This window comes from Varanus komodoensis, unplaced genomic scaffold (genome assembly GCF_004798865.1).
Source record: "Varanus komodoensis strain SLA01 unplaced genomic scaffold, ASM479886v1 scaffold1, whole genome shotgun sequence".
Classification (NCBI taxonomy): Eukaryota; Metazoa; Chordata; class Lepidosauria; order Squamata; family Varanidae; genus Varanus; species Varanus komodoensis.
Window position 1 is genome coordinate 38,140,782 of NW_025335268.1, and position 22,778 is coordinate 38,163,559.

The 22,778-nt window shown below is 40.4% G+C and overlaps 1 protein-coding gene across 4 annotated transcripts in view; it reads right to left on the bottom strand.

The window, feature by feature from the left end:
- ESR1 (estrogen receptor 1) overlaps positions 1–22,778 on the bottom strand; it is a 200,651-nt gene that overhangs the window by 19,050 nt on the left and 158,823 nt on the right. For all 4 annotated transcript variants that reach the window (XM_044422667.1, XM_044422677.1, XM_044422657.1 and 1 more), the window contains one exon: positions 6,915–7,053. In XM_044422667.1, coding sequence (XP_044278602.1) covers positions 6,915–7,053 — 139 coding nt within the window. The remainder of the gene's footprint in view (positions 1–6,914; positions 7,054–22,778) is intronic.

The following is a 22,778-nucleotide window of genomic DNA, read 5'->3' on the forward strand; positions in this document are numbered from 1 at the left end:
TCTGTGCACAATTTCAGTGGAGTGAGTTTTCTAACACGAATAAGGCTTAATCGTTTCTTAATATATGAAAGAAAGTTCCATATTTACAGGTATAGCAGCTAAAATTAGGTAAAGCTCCTAAACACTTGTCTGGAGGAGAGCAACTCTGAGGAAGAAAAAATGAGTGCTTCTCCTGGAAAATCTTTGTGTTTTGTCAGCTTGTGCAGCCAGCTTAGGGTCAAACAAAATTCTTCTTCATGACTCCCCTTGAAATACGACAAAATGAGGAGGACTGTATAATATCTCACAAGTCTCTGAATGGTCAAGCCAGCCATCAATGAATCAGGATTGTTCTGTGCTCCTAAACAGAATTGGGAACATTTGGTAGTGCTTGCCAATCTATAAACCGCTGATCACGGATGAGAGCGATGTTGCACTGCCTGGCTTTGAAGGACCACCAATGGTCTACTTAAAACACCCACTCATCACTTAATACACTCCAGATATGGTGCTCTACTAATCCCATCATTACATCCTATCAGTGGTCATGCTATCTGGGGATGATGCTTGCTTGGGGAAGTCTAGCATACAGAATCCACAAGGGTACATAACCCTACAATGGATCCATAGGGAGAAGGATGGCTTGAAATCTGTTGCCCCAGTGCAGGTTTCACCATCCAATCACTACTGTGATGCATGACAGAAGATAAGGGTGAATACTACTCCTCTCCAACAGATAAGATAGACCTCTGTGATTAAATTGTCACTGCCGACCTGAACTGTTACTCCCAAAGGATTATGCAAAGGTTCTGAAGGCAATTCCTATGGTCTTAGGTTGCACACATCTATAAACCAGGAGGCCTGCTGCTTGCAGTACAGACATGTGTTTAGATGGTCAGCCACCTTTGCATACAGAGGTGTGTGTTACATACCACAATTGGTATAAACTATTTTGTTGTCCAAGCACTTAAAGAAGGCACTAACAAGAAAGAAGACTATGATGTGAAATTTTATGAAATACCTGTGTCTCTAACATCATGTAAATACAAGTCCAGTTTACCCAAAATGTCCCAGGTCAGCTGGGTAAATATAATTCTGTAAAACCATATTCTTTAATCTTTGTTACTCTTCAAGCCTGTCTAGTCCAGAGCCCTTCCATCATGGGTGGTGCTAAACTATCGCTTCCAGTATTCTGTAGTCTGCATGACCAATCATCTGCTAGGGTAGGAGATATAGTCCAACAACTTCTGGAGACCCAAAGCTACAAGTAGATGCTTGGCTTTCGTATTGCTAAAGACCAAGTCCTTGGATTTGATAGCATTTATTTCACCAGGTTTAGAACTGGAGCCCAAAACATACAGATTCAAAAGCTGCACGAGATGCCTAAAAATGGACAAACTGCAGCAGAAAATTAAACGGGATGGGGTATACTCATTCATGTACCCACACAATCAACAACAGACATAGCGTCATGTGCCATTACTTCAAGAAAAATCCTCCTCATTCAGCGCTCTTTGCAAAACCATTTCCCAATAAATCAATGCATAAAGATGGATGTAGGGGTATTGATTGTGTACACATCAATGCACCTGATAAGATGCATGATGCTAGGTGCACAGTATCATTATGGACTCTCCTCATTTGTTTCTTAGTGCCTTGCTTGGTAGCATTTCCTCATGACCTAACGAGCTGTTACTGCGGTTCCTCTTTTGAAGACTGGGTTGCACAGCTGTCAATAGTCTCAGGTACTGTAAAAAAAGGAGGTCAGGGTGGGGAAGGCTGTTAATTCTAAGTGATCAGTTTAAATTATATAGAGTAAATTCTGTGTAGTTAAACCAACTTTAAGGATTTTCATAGAAATTTAGTGAACTTTTTCAATAAAGGCAATGTGTGACACAAAATAAAAATACAGAAAGAACAAAAAGATTCAGAATGAATAATTATTTTACTGGTGAATTTAAAGAAAGCTAAAACTTCGGAGCTGAGGCGATATTCACAATAGCCTGTTTTCATTTTAAAATTGGCTGATAATTGCTATTCCATCCTTCAAGACTAAGTCTGGTTCTTGGGCACACAAGCATTTCCTTTTAATGTGAGCCAGGGATGTGGCTTCTAAAGGCAGTAAAAATGAGCTCTTTCACTGTCACATCACCTCACCGAGAAAAACAGCAAGGAAAAAGCTTGCTCTACTCATGTTATCACTGCTGTTGTTTTAAATATTTTTATTGACCCTTAGTTAAGCCACAGTTTAAATTTCATTGGCTCTACCATTTGTGGCATTTCATAAATATTCCTTAGCAAAGTTACCTTGGAACCTGAACCAGCAAGCTGGCTTAGAGTCTACCTGGCAAGCAAATGTCCTACATATTCAACCCTGAAGCACTAAACTTCATGTTGCCAGTCACAGATGGGGGGTGTGCGACTGTGTGTGTAGGGTGGGGATTAAAGTTTTTTTTTTATTAAGGAAAAAAAAGTATTTCAGCAACACAGAACATCTAGCGTCAAGACTGTCATTCTCGGCATGCATACTCAGAAATAAACCATACCAAAGTCAGTGTGACTTGCTTATTGGTAGGTGTGTCTAGGATTTGCCCAAAACTGAACATATAATCCTGCTTCTCCCAGAGAAAACTGTTTTATAAGTTTTTCATTACCCAAGCACAGAGGAAGAATCTGTGCTTCCATGGAAAATTAGCAGTGTAGGGATTTCCTTATAATCATAAATCTTTTTCTCTCTTTTGCTATCCTCTTTCATAAATCTTTTTCTCTCTTTTGCTATCCTCTTTCTTATTGGCTACTGTTTTTATTATCAAGCACTATTCAAAAGGATAGAGAAATAGGCACTGTTAATTCACCTGAGCATTCAATATTTAATATTCAGAGCGTTTATGCCAAAGCCTCACTAAGTTCAGTAAGTTTCACTTAACATGTGTTTCAGATTGTATCCTAAACATTTCAAAGGGGGTATTGTTTATGAGTTCCAGAAGAAGACTGAGCTATGGCTGATAGGACCAAAGACTCACGGAGACCAGTGCTCTCTTTGGACATTGACCAAATAGATAGGGAGCCCCCCAGCAGGACAAATGTTCAATAGCATCCTCCCACTTGTGTCACACAGTAACTGGAATACACAGGCATATAGCCATTGATATGGAGATAATATATAGTCATCATAACTGGCAAGCATGATAGCTGTATCTTCCATCAATAGGAGATTCCTTTGTAAAGCCATCTAAGTCTGCAGCCATCATTACATAGTCCATAGGTTAACTGTGTGCCGTATGAAGGACTTTATACATGGTTTCCCCAGAAGCCACGCAGATATTTCATTAAAAGAAATGAAGATGTGTTTTGATGGGACCAGGTGACATACATAAACTTGACTGGACTAGTAATACAGCTCTCAACCCTTTGGATCAAAATATCTTAGTATTCTGAGGTGCAAGGAGCATTGGAGCTCATTCCCTTTATCCAAGAAGGCTTGGGCAGAAGACAGCAATGGGGGCGGGGGTGCAAAGAAGGCAATCACACCACATTGTGTGCTCAGCACATGGGTGGTGCGGGAGCAGGGTCTGGGTGCTCAAATGCCGTTCCATGCCCATCACTCTCAGCCTCACGCTTGCTGGCTCCTGGTCTCACTTCTTATTGCCAGTGTGGGGCTAGCTAGTTGTTCCCTTTGAGAGCTGAGTAGGAATTTTTCACCTGTCACAGATTAGCCTGGTAAGGCTTTTTTGTTTTGGTTTTTTGTTGGCTGGGCACTCAGAAACACCTTTATGATGACTGGCAAGCCCAGTGGGTTGCGCAGCCCACAATCCAGGATATGGTTAGCCTTTGGGGCTGAACTGTCTCATCTACTTGAACTTAGAATCATAGAATAGAAGAGTTGGAAAGGACCATGAAGGCCATCGAGTCCAACCCCCTGCTGTTGCAGGACATCACATTACTCAGATCACTCAGATGGCTGCCCAGTTTCTTTGTGAATGTCTCTAGTGTGGGAAAGCCCACCACCTCTCTGGGCAGCTGGTCCACTTGTGCAGCACCAGGCAGGGATGACACAGACACCCCCCCCCCCACACACACACACACACACCAACACACATGTCAAGCCTAGGAAATGGGAGTGGGAATCTAGCTTAGCGATCTGTCAGTGTTCTGTGAAATCTGTCCCTCGTGGGCTTCCTCTCATGCTCAGCCCTGTCTTAGGGAGCAAACCAAGCTGAGAGGAAGTCCACGAACACTCACAGAATGAAGGTTGCCCAACCAGCAACCTTCTTCCACTTCAAATGCAGCAGCACAAACAAAGGTTGCTTGAATGTGGTCTGGAAAAGGGATGAAGCTAGTACAGTGTTTGCACAGGCTCAATTCCTGGCAAAGAAAATGCAAACGCTGGGCACTCTCACCAGGAATTTGGACTCATGGCCTTATCCAAATGGATGGGAGTCTAGGGAGCCAAGTCCAGGGAATGTTAACCTCATGTAGTTTTGCTTGACACTGGAACTGAGATCAGCTCCCTTCTGCTTTTCAGAATAGAAATAGCATTCATCAGCTGTCTCCCCCGTAGCTCTAGCCTACTCTGCTGCCACTTTCAGAGCCGGGGGACAAGAGAAGCGTCAAAGGGCTGGGGCAGGAGTGGGAGTGGGAGGAGAAACTGGCAAGTGCCAGTTCAAGATTTAACACAGTGAGTGAATGCAATTGGCAAGTAAGCTTTCAACAAGTACAGAGTGGATAATCTGTACTGCTGAAGAATGTATGTATTATATTTTGTTGTTTTAAAATTTTACTGTGCAAAAGTTAAAATGTATTTTTGTCAAAAAATGGCATGATGAATAAATGTATTATATGCCTGTGGATGAGTTGAGAAGCTAAACTGGGATCTTGGAACAGATTTCAATGGATTCAGTTATTTCTGATCAGAGAATGTATTTATCTACATACGTTTTTGAGCCAACAAGGTCTCTACAGAGTAGCTTTCAAATGAAAAGTAATTTAGCGAACACAAGACAAGACAATTTACATAGTTTAATTAGAGCTGGTTTTATAAAAATCAGCAGTAAAACAGACATAAAATCAGACCTAAAATGTCTGAACAAATAAAAAGTTTTCATTGGACCCCTCCCCCCCAAAAAAAAACAACCCTAAAAACAGGTTCAGATCCAGGCAAAGTTCTCGGAGGAGAACAGTCCAAGCCACAACCACAAAGACCCTCTTTCTGGTCACTTCTCATCTCATGTCTTATGATGAGACAACCAAAGACAGTCTCTGTGCACATGATAACAGGTTCATGTGAAGAAAGGTGGTCATTTATGTAGCTGCTTCCCAAGCCATGTGGGAATTTAAAGGATTGAGATAGCAGCAACCTGGTGGGATACAATCGATTTGCTTTGTCCTAGGTGAGTAGCTAGCCTTTGGTTCAGTAGCTCACTGCCGTTTCCAAGCAGTCTTGAAAGCAGACTGCTACGCAAAGAATGCTTTGCAGAATTGTGGATGAGATGATACCAGATCATTCTAGCCATGCTATCTGTGCCCAAAACAGCCACAGCTGATGTACCAAGCTAACACAGCGTAACAACAAAACAACAAAAACAACAATTTTAAAAATAAAACAGAATATCAGCAGAGCACAGTAAGACACCAAAAATAAGACAAGTTGTCTTCTTCAGCATTATTTTCATGATCCTGAAGTAGCAAGAAAATGGATCAAATTAGAGCCTGCAGGGGTAGCCAGGGTACAAATCCCATAGTTGGGTCTAAAATCAACAGATTGCCTTAATGTAAGTTAAAGTTGCAATGCCTTCTGTAACTGCTTTTTAACTTCTTATAAAAAGCATTGCAAAGGTTGTTCAGTGGTGAAGCGTTATTGTGTTAGGATAAAACTTGAGAAACTGAGAATCCTGGTGGTTTTAACACACCAAATCACTGCCTACTTAAGTTAAGGAAAATTCTTTTTTCATGAAATTGTAGTGAAGAATCTAAGAACTTTTTAAATTCCATTTTCCTTTTAAGCAGACTTTTAAAAAACATTTTCCAGTGCTGAACATGAGACTTAACAATTAGCCAGCACTTCTATGATAAGTTTTGGGTTGAAACACATAGCAAAAATTCCAAGGAACAGCAGAATGTGTGCTCTCTAAGTCACCATTTTGAGAGCTACCAACACTGCATTTGGTCTTCTGGAAGACTGGTATTTCTGAGAAACTGGAAACACGGGGGTTTTGCTGCCATGTCTCAGAGAATGGAAACAACTGCTAGGGAAGGCATTATGATACCTTCATTCTTCCGAAGAAGGACAGACCTAAATGGTGAGTGGCCCTGCAACAGGTAATAAACACTATATCTATATACGCTCAAATCAATCATCCATGTTGTGTTGAAAATGTAATAAGTGATACATTTTAATATGGCTCTTGTAATTCCAAAGACGTGTCACCTGCTAATTCACTAAGTGATCAGATCAGGTCATAGTCTGAGATGTGAATGATGGGGTGACCATGTAGTTGTTGAAAGTATTTGATATATGGAGGGAAGATACTCCGTGGATGCCACCTTGCTTTTCATAAAACTAGGATAGAAATGCACTAAAGACAGCATGAAGGCTTTAGATAAACATGTCCTCCCTCTTTTTCCTTGTAATAATCTGGAAACAAGATTATTCTCTAGTCTTAGCAATCACTTTGTAAATACCTTAGTAAACAAAGTCATGACATGAAATCAACTTGTGGCTGGTTGCGCATTGGCCTCCATCTATGTCCAGTCCTTTTCATATAAATGTATAGATCAAATACTGTTAGTGATCTGGGCTTAATGAGGCTAATTTTTCTCCTCCTGGTACTGGTAACTTATGAATAACATGAAGTCATATCAGATTCATCCTAGTAATACTGCACAGCACGGCACTTCTTATAAATAAAACATGGAAAAATAAAATTCAGACTGACCTGTCCAGTAATAGGTTAGGGGCAAACAACAGCTTTCCTGGGTGCTCCATGGATCGCCACACTAAGCCAATCATCAGTATCTCTAACCAGGCACATTCCAGTAGATGGACCTGATCATGGAGTGATAAATCCACAAATCCTAAATAAGAAAAAAGGGAAAGAAAGAATAGTAGGTAGATTGATAAATGTGTTCAATGTGAAAATAAGAGGTAGTGTGGTACAGCGCGAAAGCCTGGATGTAAAAAGACCTGATCAGTGGTGATCCTGCTTGGTTAAGGAGTTCAAGTGAATAACCTTCAAGTTAACCTAATTCACAGGATGGGTGTGATGGAAACAGAAAGCAGGCTGACATCTGGTGCCCTTAAAGGGTAGAATTCACATGTAACAAAATAATTTATTTTGTGAGTAGAAATATTGAAAATATTAGGAGGGAAAGGCATTTTGGGAATCCTTACACTTGGTCAGAGTAGCAAGAGAACATATCACAGATAACCTGTGATAAATGGTATTTTCATTTTTATCCATTGTAGATTATTATTAATAATAATAAATAAACTCTAATAAAGTTGTATGAATTATCTGCCAAGTTTGTAAGATGTTGGTTTTCTGTAGTCCTGAAAGCTAATAATGTACTTAATTAATTAATAATGTAATAATGTAATAATAATGAAGCTAATAATGTACTTCTTGTTTCATTATTTTATTATGCAAAACATTAGGCTTCGCTTCTTAAGTAACTTATTTTGAATCACCATGTACTATAAATTATATGTTATCCACATTTTTGCCCTCAAAGCTGTATCAGAATGCCATGCATATATCACTGCAAAGCAAGGACACATGCTGTTTATAACATATGCTAATATACAAAACTACCAGCTTCTACATATATGAGAAAACTGAAATATGCCACATTGATTCTTCACATTTTCTGTGAAATCCTAGAATATTTGAATTTGGAAAGAGAGGAATAGTTCTCCTGCATTTCACCACAATACTGTACTGTAGTGACTTATCCTTTTATAACATAAAATCTTCTGGTTACACTTCTTACAGGCCCATTTATTTGGAATCAGCACATATTATAAAATCGTACCTTTCCAGCCCATTTAGACAATTGGGCCCAGATCAGAAACAGAGCACTGCCCCACCTGGAATTCTGGTTTGTGCTACTTAAGGTTTTTAAACAGAGATGGATACAAATCTCAGGCTTCTAAAAGTTATGACCTGACTTCTTTCAGGAAAGAATGAGAACTTATGTTAAACTCAGGAAAATGTACGTTTAAAAAAGTGGCGGTGGGTGATTTTTGCTTTGCCACCTGTGACAGCAGCAACTCTGACAGTTATAAGAAAATCACAACTTATCCATGGGAACAAGGAGAGGCCAGACAGAACAAGCCTGGAAGACCCAAGTATCTGGACTGCCTCACAAGAAAATGCCTTCTGCTTACTGAAGACTTGGTACACTCCTTCTAAAGAATACCTTACTGGCAGAAGGTCTTTTGTATGCCAACTCATTTCTACTACTGGACCTTGCATTCAGGTAGTCGTAATTCAATGATCACCAGAGCACATGCTGAAGATCACGTATAACATGAGTGGGCAAAGGGGAGCTCTCCAGATGATTTGGATGGCAGCTTTCAGAAGGTCTGGCCAGCCTGGCCATTGAACAGGAATGGTCAATGAGCTCTATCTTGAGATCTACGTTTTACTCACTCCCAATACACCGAAGAGGACACAGATAACTCTGCATACTATTCAATATGAAAATCTGATATGAATCAAATTTGGATTCAGTCTAGTACTGGAATCTCTGATTGATAACAACAGGTAAGATCTGGCAACAAAACGTGCTGTGGAGTGCTTCTCTTCAGGGTTCCAGCTGCTCAGTTCCAGCTTTCAGTCCTTTCCAACTGTTTCATGCCATCTGTGCATCATCTGTCCTCAATGGGATGCGTTTTCTGGGAAGGAATGTTCTTCCTGTTAGGGTTTTGTGTCTGTGTTTGCCTCTAATTGCAGCTGTGTGACATTCTATGATTTTTCCAACATTATTGCCTGTAAGAAGTTCACACTTGTGTTTCTGAGAACACTTCAAAATAGCATACTTATTTTATATGCTACTAAATTTATTTTATATGTTAGGAATAATATATTTATTTGGCACAGCTCTCTAGCCAAAAATGGTGTGCAAGGTGGCCGAAAATAAAATACAAATTCAAAACAAAATCACAGTAAGACATAACTTAAAAGTAAATTGAGAGCACAATAATAATAGAAAGAAACACCACCCACCAACAAAAATTTCCTTTAGCAACAAATAATCTTATGTACCAAAGGCCTGCCTGAATAAAAACACTTTTGTCTCCTGGCAAAGGAACAGAGAGGGAACCCATCTAGCTTCTCTGAGCAGGAAATTCCAGAGTCTGAAAGCAGCTACCAAGAAGGCCCTCTCTGGAATCCTCAACAAAGATGTCTCTGCTTGCAATGGAACTGAGAGAAGTATTCTCCCAAAGGTCTTAAAACCCAGGCAGACCATATGGGGGAAGGTTGACCCTCAGGTGTACTGGATCCACACTATAGGGGACTTATACCCACATTCTGATTGGATCCCAGCAACAGACCTGCAGCCAGTGAAGTTGCAGCAATGAGGAGTTTCATGCTCCCTACAACACTTTGGCTGGAACATTCCGATCCCATTCAGGGCTGCTCAGTATGAAGCTGGAAGTGGCCTCTCCAGACAATGTGACATATCATTTCATGTGTGTGTGTTCATCCTTTCGGTTTTTCCAGCCATTACATGTTATTGCTATTCAACCATTTGGCAGTTTTTTTCCTTCCCTATCTGTTAACCTTCCATGCTAGTGAATCCTTATGGTTCTGTTTTGAAGTGTTCCTCTCCTATTAGTGTCTTTAAAAAATTAGGGTGGCAAAACATTCAGTTACCCTGAATCTCTGTGTTAGGTGCCATTTTGACTAAAGATCTGAACTGCTAATTGAGGAAAGAATAGACAGAATGGGATTTGTATTGAGAAGATTAAGTATTCGCTTATAAGTACCTGGTCCTGAGCAGAAATTAGACTGAGCAGGGGTGCGTAACATTATTGACCTTTTGGGAACACTGGATCTAAGTTGCAGGGAATGATCGGCAGCCAAAAATGTTTGTAAACATTCCCACTCTATTCTCTCTCTCGCTTTCTCTCTCTCAAAATGTGGGAGTAGGCCTGCATTTCTGGAGCATCCTCTTAGAACCAGGCGCTCTGAGTGCTGATTCTAAGAGCATCCTCTGGAAAGCAGGTCCATGAGTGCTGATTTCTGCAGTGACAACCATGGAAACATATAAGGTAGTAAAAAGGATCACAGGGAGCAATGTAGTTATACTTTGAGGGGTACCGGCATAGTGGAGCATGGAAGCAAACATTTACATGAAAAGAGCAAGTTTTAAAAAGGAGCTTTGATTTGGAAGGATGGGTGGGTGAGTCATACACTCACATCTCAAGTTAGTACCTGACTAGCTCATCCTCTAAAATATTTGGACAAATAGACAAAGCTGAACTTAATCTGTGTCTGAATTATGAGATGAATCAGCAGTGGCAATTGCTTCTACCTCAGACTTTATTGGGCAAACTGGGCTCTTGATCTGCAATCTTACAACCACTCTTCAACCAGGGTCAGTAGTTGTGCAATCAATTGGTCGAACTCAGAGTTCTGCAACGGATTGCTTGGAGCGAAGAACTGCATGTTTTGAATAGGTCTAGAAATTGTGTGTTTGCTAGGAAATGAGAACGATGTGTTCTGTCCCTCAGAACTGGGAACTATTTGTTCTTCTACTGGAGCTCGGAAAGGAACTCACAGTCGGTTACTTGGAGCTAGCATCCATGAAAAAATATTATACTTAGTTAAGTATATTTAACTTAGAATGTAACAATTTAATTGGACGTCTAGAACTTTTGGTCTTTATTGTAGGCTTATACATTAAGGACAAGGCTATTACAGGACATGCATATTGAAGAACTACAGATGGGCTAGGAGGAAAAATCTCAGCAGAGAAATCTTAGAGTGCAATCATACACACACGCACACACGCACGCACACACAGAAGCTGGATGTGCTGGCTACATTCAAGCAGCAGCTTGTCCATTGCTCTCTTGCAAATGAGAATGACAGTGGTGGAGTTGCATGATTCTTGCCTCTCCTGAGCATGAAAGCACACCAAGGGAAGTCAGTCTTTACAGCAAAAGGCAGGCAGGGTAGAGGCACTTCCTACAGATGCACAAAATATAGACAGCAACTGCAACTGTAGTGGTGGAACACTCAGATTTCTAAACACTTTGGATACACACAGTGTAGAAGTTACTTTGACTGATTATGCATATATTAAGAAAACATGTTCATCAAGGTAAACTTCAGTGAAGTTTGAAATTAAAATAAGGGAATGGATCCATGGAATTTTGTATTCAAATGTATAATATAATCAGTGAGGTTATTTTTAGTAGATTTTGCAAAATAACCGGTTTGGTGTTATCATTGAACACCAATTACATAAATATTCCTTTCTGGGCAATTTGCTTGAGTAGGTGGTTGCCAGTCAACTCCCAGCACTCTTGAATGAAATGGGTTCTCTGGGTTCAGAAAAGAAACTTCCTTGGTCACTCTGCCGGATGAATTTTGCTAGGGAAGGGGCAGGGGGAATGTGACCCTGTTTATTCTCTTAGCATCTTTTGATACTGTTAAATAAAATGCATTCTGCCAATCATTAGCAGTAGATTGGAATGCAGTGCAGTCTAACAATCATTAGTCTCAGATAAAGGGTAGTCTGACAATCATTATATGATGCAGACTGAAGCCATGTAAGAAGCACCACGTAAAATGACCAGACAGGCTGAGCTAGGCTACTCATTGGCCATGTAAGGAAACATGGGCACATGTCTTCCTGAACCACAGTGGTTTCACCCTTCAGCTGAAGCCTATTAATAAAAGTCTGTTTGTGCCTGCGTTGTACCTCCGCTTCCCTCTTGCACTGACTGAATTGGCGTAAGTCCTCTCAGGAGAAGAACCATGTGGTGCAGTTTACCCAACAGTACCATCAACCATGGAGTCTTCTGGATGGGCTGACTTGGTTGAGTGCTCCTGGATTCAGCATGGTTAGTAGAGCCTCAGGTGGACTTGGTGGCAAGGAGCACTTTTCATCAGCTTGGACTGATATATCAAAGATCAGGCCAGGAATAGCCCAGCTACAGTCATCCATCCTCTGGTCAGATCACTCGAATGCATTATACATGGGGCTGCCTTTGAAAACAGCCTGGAAATTTCAGCTGGTACAAACCAGGCCAGCAAGATTGTTAATTGGACTGTCCTGTATGAACATACTAGGCCAATACTTTTATCACTGGTATTTGCTGCAGGCCATGTCCAGGCCTGATGAAAAGTAGTGGCATTTCTGCTCAAACCCTAAACAACCTGGGGTCAGGTGATTGCCTCCTTGCGTACATATCTGCCTGGATCATCTTCAGTGGTCCTTGTGAGGGACTCTGCCAAAGCAGGGGTGGTTTGCTTCTAAGATGGGTGCCTTGCTTCTAAGAGCCTGGGCGGATTGCTTCTAAGAAGAGATCCAGTGCTGTGTAGTGGAAAACTGGGACTCAGGCAATGGAGCTCACTGCGTGACTTTGGGCCAGTCACAGACTCTCAGCCCAACTTACCTCGCAGGGTTGTTGCTGTGGTGATAAGATTGAGAGGAGGAGGAGAATTATGCATTGCACTGCATTGTACTCTTTCCAGCACCAGCTGAAGACCTTATTTCCCCAAGTATTTTCCCATTTTTTTTTTAGTTTTAGTCTGTTTCAGATTTTATATTACATTTTAAATCCTTGCACTACTGCTTGGTCTTCCTCTAGATCTTATTTTTACCTTATCCTGTAGTCTTCACCATTTACATCATATACTGTACTTTATATTGTATTTTATGTTTTAAATGGTTGTGAACTCCCAGAGAGCTTTGGCTATTGGATGGTATGAAAATGTAATAAATGTAGCATTGAAAGGGCTAGAAAATCCATTCGAATTAGTGGATATGATTGACCACGAGAATCCTATTAAGAAGCCTCATGTGATTCAAGGGTGTATGCCTATCATCCTTGTGTAAGATGCTAGTGGCCAACTCAGAGGCCAATAAGCATCCAATGCAAGCCACAAGGTGTGACAATCTCCGCTATGCTGTGTGCCCTGCATTCTGTCAATCTAGATGTTACCTCTCTAGATGTTGCTACCTATCTAGATGTAATGCCAGGGAAGGGAAGGAAGGATGCTGGTACTCTGATTGAAGTCAGCACTGCCATCCTCCTGCCTTCCTAACCCTGGAGACACCCATTTTCCCATCCGAGTCCTAGTTGTGACTTTGAGGCAACAGCTACCCATGGTTCTTTCTGCACTGGCTGTTAGGAGGGCAGGTTCTGCCTTTGGAGTTCAAGCACCAAGTCCAAAGGATCTTGGTCCACGGCGTCCAGAAGATCTTGTGGTTTCTTAGCCCCAAATGATGTCTAAACGGCTTAAATCTGATGGCAAAATATAAGTAAAGCTGAGGAAGAGGCTATTATATCAAAGTCTGGTCCTATATTATTTTTCATGAAGAAAAAATTGATTCAGATAAAATGCATGTTTTTGTAGGATTATCAAATTCCAGTATTTTTTATTTTGGTTTACCTGCATAGCCCTGACTGTCTTTGAGTAAATTATTCTATATTCAATAGTTTGATTATGTTATGTTGAATTTATCATGGGGAGGGGGATGTTAATGATATGAAGGTCCCACAGAGAGATAGAATTAGTAAATCCACTTGATTGATGGTTGTTTACCAAAAATACTTCAAACAATGACAGGAAATTTCAGTTGTGTTTTGTATGGAGATTCTATAATAGACAAAACGGGGATTATACTAAAGCTATTTATTTTTATTTTTATATTTACATCCACTCTTCCTCACAAAGCACCCAGCGAGGCTCCCTACTTATATAAACTGCAGTGAGCTCCAAATACATCATTAAAAATGACCCTAAGATTGCAAATATATAATAAAATGCAACAAAATCATCAACATGATTAATCAATAAAAATAGAGGGCTTGACTATACCACAAAAGCCTGAACAAATAAATAAATCTAACTGCCACTTATATGACAACCATAAGGGAGACTGCCAAATCTCTCTCAAGGGTTCTATCTGCATTTTTCAAGGCGACCACAATACAAACTTCCCTGACTGTTCTTAAATCACAGAATAGTTGCAACCAGAAATGATCTACAGCTGTTTAGCGCTTCATATACTAACACCTTGAACAGAGTCCAGTGGCTCACTGGCAGTCAGGGCAGAGATTTCAAAAATGGCATGACATGCTGACATTTCCTTGTTCCTGTGAACATGGCAGTAGCATCCTGCAGCAGCTACAGATTCCAAACATCATCAAGGGAAGCCCATGTAGACCACACTGCAACAGTTTGATTGGGAAGTTACCGAAGCATGGAACACCATTGCCAGGTTATCCTGCTCTGCGACTGGCCATAGGTGGCGAACCAGCAAGATGTGGGAACCACCAACCCACAAAACTTTAGACTTACCAGGATTCAACTCTGGTTTATTGTACAGTGACCACTCCCCACTGCCTCCAGGGACCACCCCAGCACTTGCTCTGCTTCTCCCGATTTAGAAATAATGGCAAAACAAAGCTGGGTGCCATTCAAATATTGGTAACATTTGCTCCAGATCCTTGGATGACAGTAGTTTCCCCAGATGTTAAATAGCATGGGAGAGGGAATCTTGCAGAACTGCATAGCATGCATGCCATGGAGTAGAGCAAAGGTTTTTAATGCTACTTTCTGGTAGTGACCCTGTAAATAGAAGCAAAAATACTGTAATACAGTGCCTGCTGTTAGAGGAGGGCTGTAGTCAATGGTATCAAGAACAGCTGAGAAGCTGGGGAGGCTCATTTAGGATAACAGTGTCTCTGACTCCTTCCTGAAGACAATAATCAGCCAGACAACCAAGGCTATTGCAGTGCCATGTCCAGGCCTGAAGTCAAAAAGAAACAGGTCTAGATAATCCTCTAGATATGAAATGTGTTTAGCTAATAAGCTACCAAGACAAATTCTATTTGCTTTTGTCGCAGCTGCTGGGGACAATACATTTCATGGATTACTTTTCTATATCACCAAAAAAAGTGAAGCTGTCTGGGCAATTTACAAAGATTAAAACCTTTAATCTTTACAAAGATTAAAAACCATTTATATCCGCATATAAACAGAGCATACATCTATACCTAAAACAATTCTAAACAATCAACAATCATGTGCCATCAAATGCTTGAGAGAGGAGAATGGGCTTAACCCAATGCCAAAATGATAACCACATTGGTGCCTGGAGGGTCTCACTGGGGAGTTCATCAGTAAGAAGGTTTTCTTCCTTGTTGCTGCCTTCCAAGCTCAGAGGATGTACCTGGAGGATGACCGTACGTGAAGGACATACTGTATGGGTAGGTTCATCCCAGGAGAGGCAATATATGGAGTATTACAGTCCTGAGCCAGTGCAAGGTTTATAGGTCAAAATCCGCTGTTTGAACTTAGTTCAGAAACATAGGCAGTCAGTGCAAGTGGGTCAAAATTGGTTTTATACGTTTGGAATATCTGCTCTTCTCTGGCTGACACCATTTTCCATGATGCCCCTTCTGAATCATCTTCAAAGGCAGCCCACATACAGCATATTGTAGTAAGCTAACTTGGAGGCTACCAGAACACAGACGACTGAAGCCATGTTCAGATAAGGGTGTAGCTGGGCCACTAACTAAAGCTGGCAGAAGGCACTCTGTGGCCCTGGGGGCACCTGACAACCACGGGTCCAGGAGAACCCCCAATTTTCCCCTTCAGGGGAGTGCAACCCAACCCATAGCAGGGTGGCATCCTCTATGCAGTCAGAAGAACCAGTCTTGTCTTGACTAAGCTTCCATTTATTTATTTATTTAAAACTTTTGTATACCATCGCAGATGTCTCCGGATGGTTCACAACAACCATAGCATAGAATAAAAATAGAAGTAAGAGTAGTACAGCTACTATTCAAATAAATAGCTGTATTCTATTATTAGATTCTTAAATAAAATCAAAATAAATCTTCTGAAATGGTCTAAAATGCCATTTCTGCAGATAGATAGGCTTGTGCAAGATAGACTTGTGGGTAAAATATACTGCCTTAATATTTTTCTTACATCCAAAGTTCTACAGGACTATGCTTGTTTTAAACAAATTTGATAAAGGATCCTGGAATATTCTGTGAGAGCTCTCCCTACCCCATGACCATAAACAGGAGTATGAACCATCTGCAACAAACTGTATGTTTCATGCTGTTGTCAGCGACTGCTCACTTGAACAATCCACCCTGCTATAAATCTGTGTTCCTTTCATTCCATAATGAAATGCCAAACCATTGGCATTCCACGCTTATGACGGCACTTCATGTCTTGGTCCAGACTAGCAAGAATATAATCAAATCCAACGATGAAGGGGAAATGCCAAATGATACAGCAGCAGCGTTTTGCTTGCCGTTTTATTTCATGTGGTTCCCTAGCATGACATATACAGTAATAGCTTCACCACCCATCAAAGGCAAGCACCGCTGTTTTGAATTACAGTCCATGGTCGAAGTTTGTTGCTCAGTAAGACTTAATCTTCATTAAATAGAAATTGGGTTATTACTGGTGCTATAGCTTTGAGTCTACCTTTGATTTTGGCCATAACACAAACCACTGTGGGAGATGTATGTGCAACCCATAATTCATAAGGACACAAGAGCTGGGCTGAATCAAAACTGAGTCCATCCTGCCCAGCATTCCCTTCACACAGTGGGCAACCAACTACCCATGGGAGTTCCCTGACTCTTGCCCATATCCCCTAGAAACGGATGTACATAGCAATACCTTATGCCAGTAAAGGCCCTATTACTGCTAGTACTTCATAGCAATACTGTCCCTGATACTGGAGCTGCATTCAGCCATGAGGACTAGTGGCCTCCATCATGTTCCCCATTTGAAGCCATTCAGATTGATGGTCATCACTACATATTGTGGAAGTTAATTCAGTAGGTTAACTGTGCACTTTGTGAACAGACACCTGCTTTTATATGTCCTGAACTTCCCACCAATCAGCTTTATGAAATGACCAGCATTCTAATATTAAGATCTGTTGCACTGGATATAACATTTCCCATTGTAGAGTAACAGGCCACTGTTCAACTTGAGAAACAGCCTGTCTCTTTGGCAATGGAAATTCAAACCATCCTCATCCCCATCCATTTGCAGACATCACTTCTTTGGATCCTGGTTTCATGATGAATTTCTGACACACTGAATCTGTCCTGATAGTGTATTACAAATGCAAGGATCATTATTTAGTATCGCTGAAAAAATTAAGAATTTTGCAGGTCCCTCTTGATAAAAGAGTCCAAGGGTGTATTGTCATTCTATTGTCCTGGAAGCTCAGAAAGTCTGTCAAAATTATCATTATAAGCAGGTCAGCACAATCCCAAGGTACCTAGCCATGGTCTAGGTGGCCAAAAGATTTTTCAGGTCCAACTTGTGTTGAGGTTGGAGGTGAAACACTGAACTTGAGGCAGCCGTCTCCTGCCCCTGCAGGCTCCACAGACGCATGAAGCAGCCTGGTGGAGCCGCAACCTCCCTCCTTGAATTCCAGCGCATGGCACTGAGGCAGCCAAAACCACCTCGGTGCTCCTTCCACCCTTCACAGGACCCTGTTAGTTCAGAGGGCTCTGAGCATGTGGACTGGATTGTGCCTAATGACTGGACAGGCAGAGGAAAAGGGTTTCTTGATTACATCTCTCAGAGCAATGTCACATTAGTTTTGCACAGGCTGACTTTCAGCCAGCTGTTGGTTGTTTAAGAGATAAAAGTGCTGTTGACAGTTTTACTATGTGTATATTATTTTGTGAATAGCACAAACAGAAAATGAGATATATGGCCTGAAGTTATCAGATGCAAAGCTTTTTATCTCAAGCTCTTTCATTCTGCCTTTACAGGCGGACAAAAAGGGCATACGGCTTTATAGGTTGCTGTTTTTATCAAAGCAGAAAAGCAAACAATGTATGGGAGGTCCTCTGTGGCACCTGCCTGGGATTCATTCTTGATCAGGGAAGCAGAGACACGGAGAAGTGGGAAATAATGTCTTCCATGTGGGCAGAGGCCATAGATCATGGACCCTCTGTAGGATTGCTTTCCTATATGGTAGACATTTACTCAGAACAGGGTACATAATCTTTTGTCCTCCAGAAGTTTTGAACTACCATCCCCTCTCAGTTCCAGCCGGCATGGCTAATGGTCAAGGATGATAGGAGTTGTAATCCAAAACTCCTGGAGGACATTGAGTTGACTATTCCTGATCTTTAATACAAATGATACCTCCAAGTTTAGCACGGGCCAGCAACTCAGATTCAGAAGTATAAGACTTGAGGGCACTTCAGTGTACCCAAGTCCCCGCAGATGAACTTGATTCATCTAAATTGCCAATTTCAGATATAGACTTCCAGCTTTCTAAACCACAGTTCCCTATTTCACACATAACCAAGAACTAACCAGGAGTAGATCAAGGGAGGAGGTCAGGGCAAGAGCAAGCCGCCCAGTGGTCAATACCAGCTTGCGAGGCTATGATTAGGAAGCCAGGAATGTACTTCTGAAGTGGGCCACTGAATTTCTCACAGCAGTGTGGTCACAAAGAATGGTGCACTGTTCACCCCATCTGCCCCGTGATAGAACCTGCTTAGCACTGCCTCATTTGGCATGAAAACTGTGGATTGTTAAAGAGGTAATGGACTTTTCAGATGCTGCATCTCTATAGGTTGAATTTAGGTATCACATCCAGTGTTGCTTGGTAGAGATTTTTTTTTTTTTCCAGAAAGTGCAACCGGCGAACCATGCTTTATTCTCTGCTTTCGGTTTTATTCTCTGCTTTCGGCTTTATTCTCTGCTTTCAGCTTTATTCTCTGCTTTCGGTTTTCATCTCTACAGAACTGGAGCAGGAGTTGTAACAATAGCTTTTCTGTTCAAACATCGCACCACAGCAATGCTTGCCAAACCACTTTTTCAAACCATAGTTTCTAGTTTGCTGGTTTAGGGAAAGCATGGTTTCAGATACTGCGGCCGACTTCCTCACTCATGGTTTGAAATCATCTCTGAAATAATTTATATGTCTCACCAAAAGTTTTGCAGTACCTCACATATGGACTGTTGCTCTTTTTCTCCTTCATAATATGATTTCCATTAAGAATGAATTTCTACATTTTTACTCAACTGGCTAAGATATTTCTGTACTGTTTTTACAGGGTGTGTGTGTGTCATTTTGGATCATGTACAGCTCCCCAGCTCAATGAGGATAACGGAAGATTTGTCCCCATTTTTAGTGCACTGCATCCCAATTATTTGGGAGATAGTATGGCTGACTATTTTTAAAAGCAGGTTTGCAATCTGGTGTGGAAAGAATGGATATGGGAAATCTGAAAAAGTAGAAAGAGATTATTCTAAATTTTCATGGACAGCATAGACTAGGAATGATAAATAAATCATACCTCAAGATTAATACCCTCTGAGATGCTAAGGAAAACTCTCCACTTCAATAATAATAACAAATGCAGAGATTCTGAGCTTATATCCAAACAATATAAGGGAAACTAAAAATTATTTTTGTCAACATTATTGAAAATATTTTTGCCTGTAGCTGTTTAGTTAATGATAAGACTGCATTGATTTTCATTTCTTGCCACACTAAATTCACTTCAGAATACTAAGGAAAACAATCAATATGAAAAACACAACAACAAAGTTTTGACTAAATACTTTTTCTGCTTTCTGAAGTGTAATGAAAGAAAAATAAATCACTGATAGCCTTCTATGGAAATATTATTTTAACTGTTTTACAAAAGAAACAGATAACAAGTAAACAAGATCCTTACAAACTAAAGCTATGCCCAAATGCCATCCATCTGGTTTTTATAATTTCACATGGAATTTGCTAGAAATGAAATTGTTTTCAAAAAAAACATTCAGAAGAGAAGAATATTTGGAAAACTCAAGGGCAAAAATCTGTTTAAGTGTTCTACCTTTTGATTGCATCTGTACCAGCCTCCCCAGCTCTGCACACATCAGTTAAGAAACATATTCCTAGCACCCTAAGCCACCATGCTAAGTCTAGTCAAAAAGCAGCAGCAAAACAAATTTTAAAGCATCCTGAAAACAAGTGAGAAAAATAGAAGCTTCTTACCTAAAGAAGGAAAGTTTCAAGAAATTGGAGGACAGAGTTTGGCACAGAACTAGATCTACTTGTCTCTGGAGTTGGGACAAAACACTACCCCTCTCACACCCTGTAAAAGGTTTTCAGGGAAGGAAGGATAGATAATTATCTGCATTTGAAACAGGATATATGCACAAATTCCCACTTACATTTAGCATGTGGGAAATCCTCAAGAATGACAACTAAAGCTAATAAAAATAGATCAGATGACATTATTGTAATATTACATACTTTTTTAAAATGTCAGCTAAAGGGTGGTATAGAAATGTAATAAATAAATGTAGGACAATTTCTGAGATTTTTCTTCTTCCCCATCACACCCATCCCCATCTCAGAATTAGATGGCCATTTTGCAGAATTTCTCTGAATATTCTTTACTATTTTTCCTGTGGCAGCTGCCTTCTCCAGCCTCATGTGCCAGAATTATGCTAGGTGAGAAACATTGTGGAGAATCTAAAACAGTGGCTAGGCTGCCAACACAGCTGCTGGAACTTCAACTTGCAGTGGCAGTACAGAACTTCAAAGACGCCTGGAGTGGGGAACAAAGAAGTGCCCCAGAGACTTGTTGGAGAATTCTTCTGTCCCTGGAGAAATTTGCCAGAACAGTCTCCCGAAATTCTCTGCACAAAAAATAGGCTGGAGAATTTCAAGATGTCATTTGCGTACAGCTATAGTACAACATGGATAGCACTGAATCCTAAGCATGTCTACCAAAAATAGATCCCAACTTAGTTATGCTTAGAGTAGACCCACTGAAGTACATGGTACAAGGCCCATTAATTTCTGGGGTTTTATCCTAAGCATGACTCAGGTTGACAAGTTGGGCCATACTTGGAACCAGTTTATCAGCAAGATCAGCTTAATCTATTTGAGACTTATCCGATTTCAACATCTTTGGCGGAGCCCCTTTTCTCAGTCCTACTGCCATTAGAGCCATGTTTGGTGGGGGAGCAAATGGGGGTACCCTGAAACAAGCTAAAAATAGCATTCTTATTTAGGTAGGCATTTGGCAAATAAGGGTTTTAATCGGTGGGGTTATGCTTATTTCTTCTTTTCTGAGTTTTTCATGTGCTTTTGTGTATGTCTTTGTTACTTTAAAATTTTATTTTTAAACTTTACTTTTTGGTAGCTGCCTTGAGCACTATTTTTGACAGGAAGATAGAAAAAATAATAACTATTAAACAACACAGATTTCAGTGAGACTCACTCTCAGGCAACCTTCCCCAGCCTAGTGCTCTCCAGATGCTTTCATTTACAATTCTGAGCATCACTGACTACTGAGCATGCTGTCTGGGGCTGATAGGAATTGAAATCCAAGAATTCTGGAAGGTGCTAAATTGGAGAAGGTGACTGTAATGTCAGCATAGGATATAATTTTAGAACAAAGTATTTCTTTTTAACGTACCAACATTAGGGCATCTGTTTTGTTTCCTAGCAGGGAGACCCACATAAGTCAGATGCTTTTGCAGTGTTCACTCCCTAAATTATGTGGAGGTTGCTGTTCTAAAGCAGAATATCAGCTGATTTCCAAACTTATGGGTAAGATCGAAATAAACCTTAGAAGTTTGGTCATCAAATGGTAGGCATGTCATGATTGGAGCCAGCTGGAACTGGGGGATCAGACTAGATGGCCCTGCAGACTGACTCTGTTTCTATGTTTCTAAGTTTTAAAATCCTATTTGTGTCAGAAGTGGAAAGTTAAGCAAGTTTTTATGCTTCCATAAGAAGTTTCCATTATTAAACAGTATTATCATTTTAATTATATTTATCTTGTCAGGCATACTTCATAGCACATATAGATAATAGATGTAAAGGTCCTTACCCTTTTAGTAACTTCCTTCAAAATATTCCTGTCTATGTAGATGTTGCCACACATACCCCTGCATTAAATAGACCCATAATTTGTAAATTTACCCCAGTAAGCATAATGGTCCATAGGGGAGATCTGATCAGAGAAACTAGCATCTTGTATCAATTATTTTAAATGTCGTTTAACATTTGTTATTATGGACTATATACAGGTCAGAAATTGTAGTTAATATTTACAGTTATGATTATAAAGGTGGTCGTAAAAACTGTCAATGTACTTTCAGTTTTCAAGGCCATGCCTAGCTTTTGATTGAAACCAGCCAAAATTATGCCTTCAGCTGAAACTTACACTATTCCATCTGTAGAACGTACACACTTTACAAGAATAATTAACAATGGGCTCCTTTTCAGGTATAAAAACAATTAAAATAAATAAATGGTTGTTTGTTTAATCAGTACAGTTAAGGTTGAGGAACAAAAGAATATTTGTTTTCTACAGTATGAACTGCATTATAAGCAATCTTCAGTTGTGCTGGATAATTTTAGCTGCACAACTCAATCTATTTATTCTTTTAGTGGGATGCAACTGAACTTCTAGAAAGAGGGCAGGAAGACTCAGTTTGGATGAAAACTCCAATGTAATTATTTATTTATTTTGTTTTGTTTAATGGATGATGCCACTACAGTTTTAGTATGAAGTGTTGTTTTATTTAGCGAGCCAC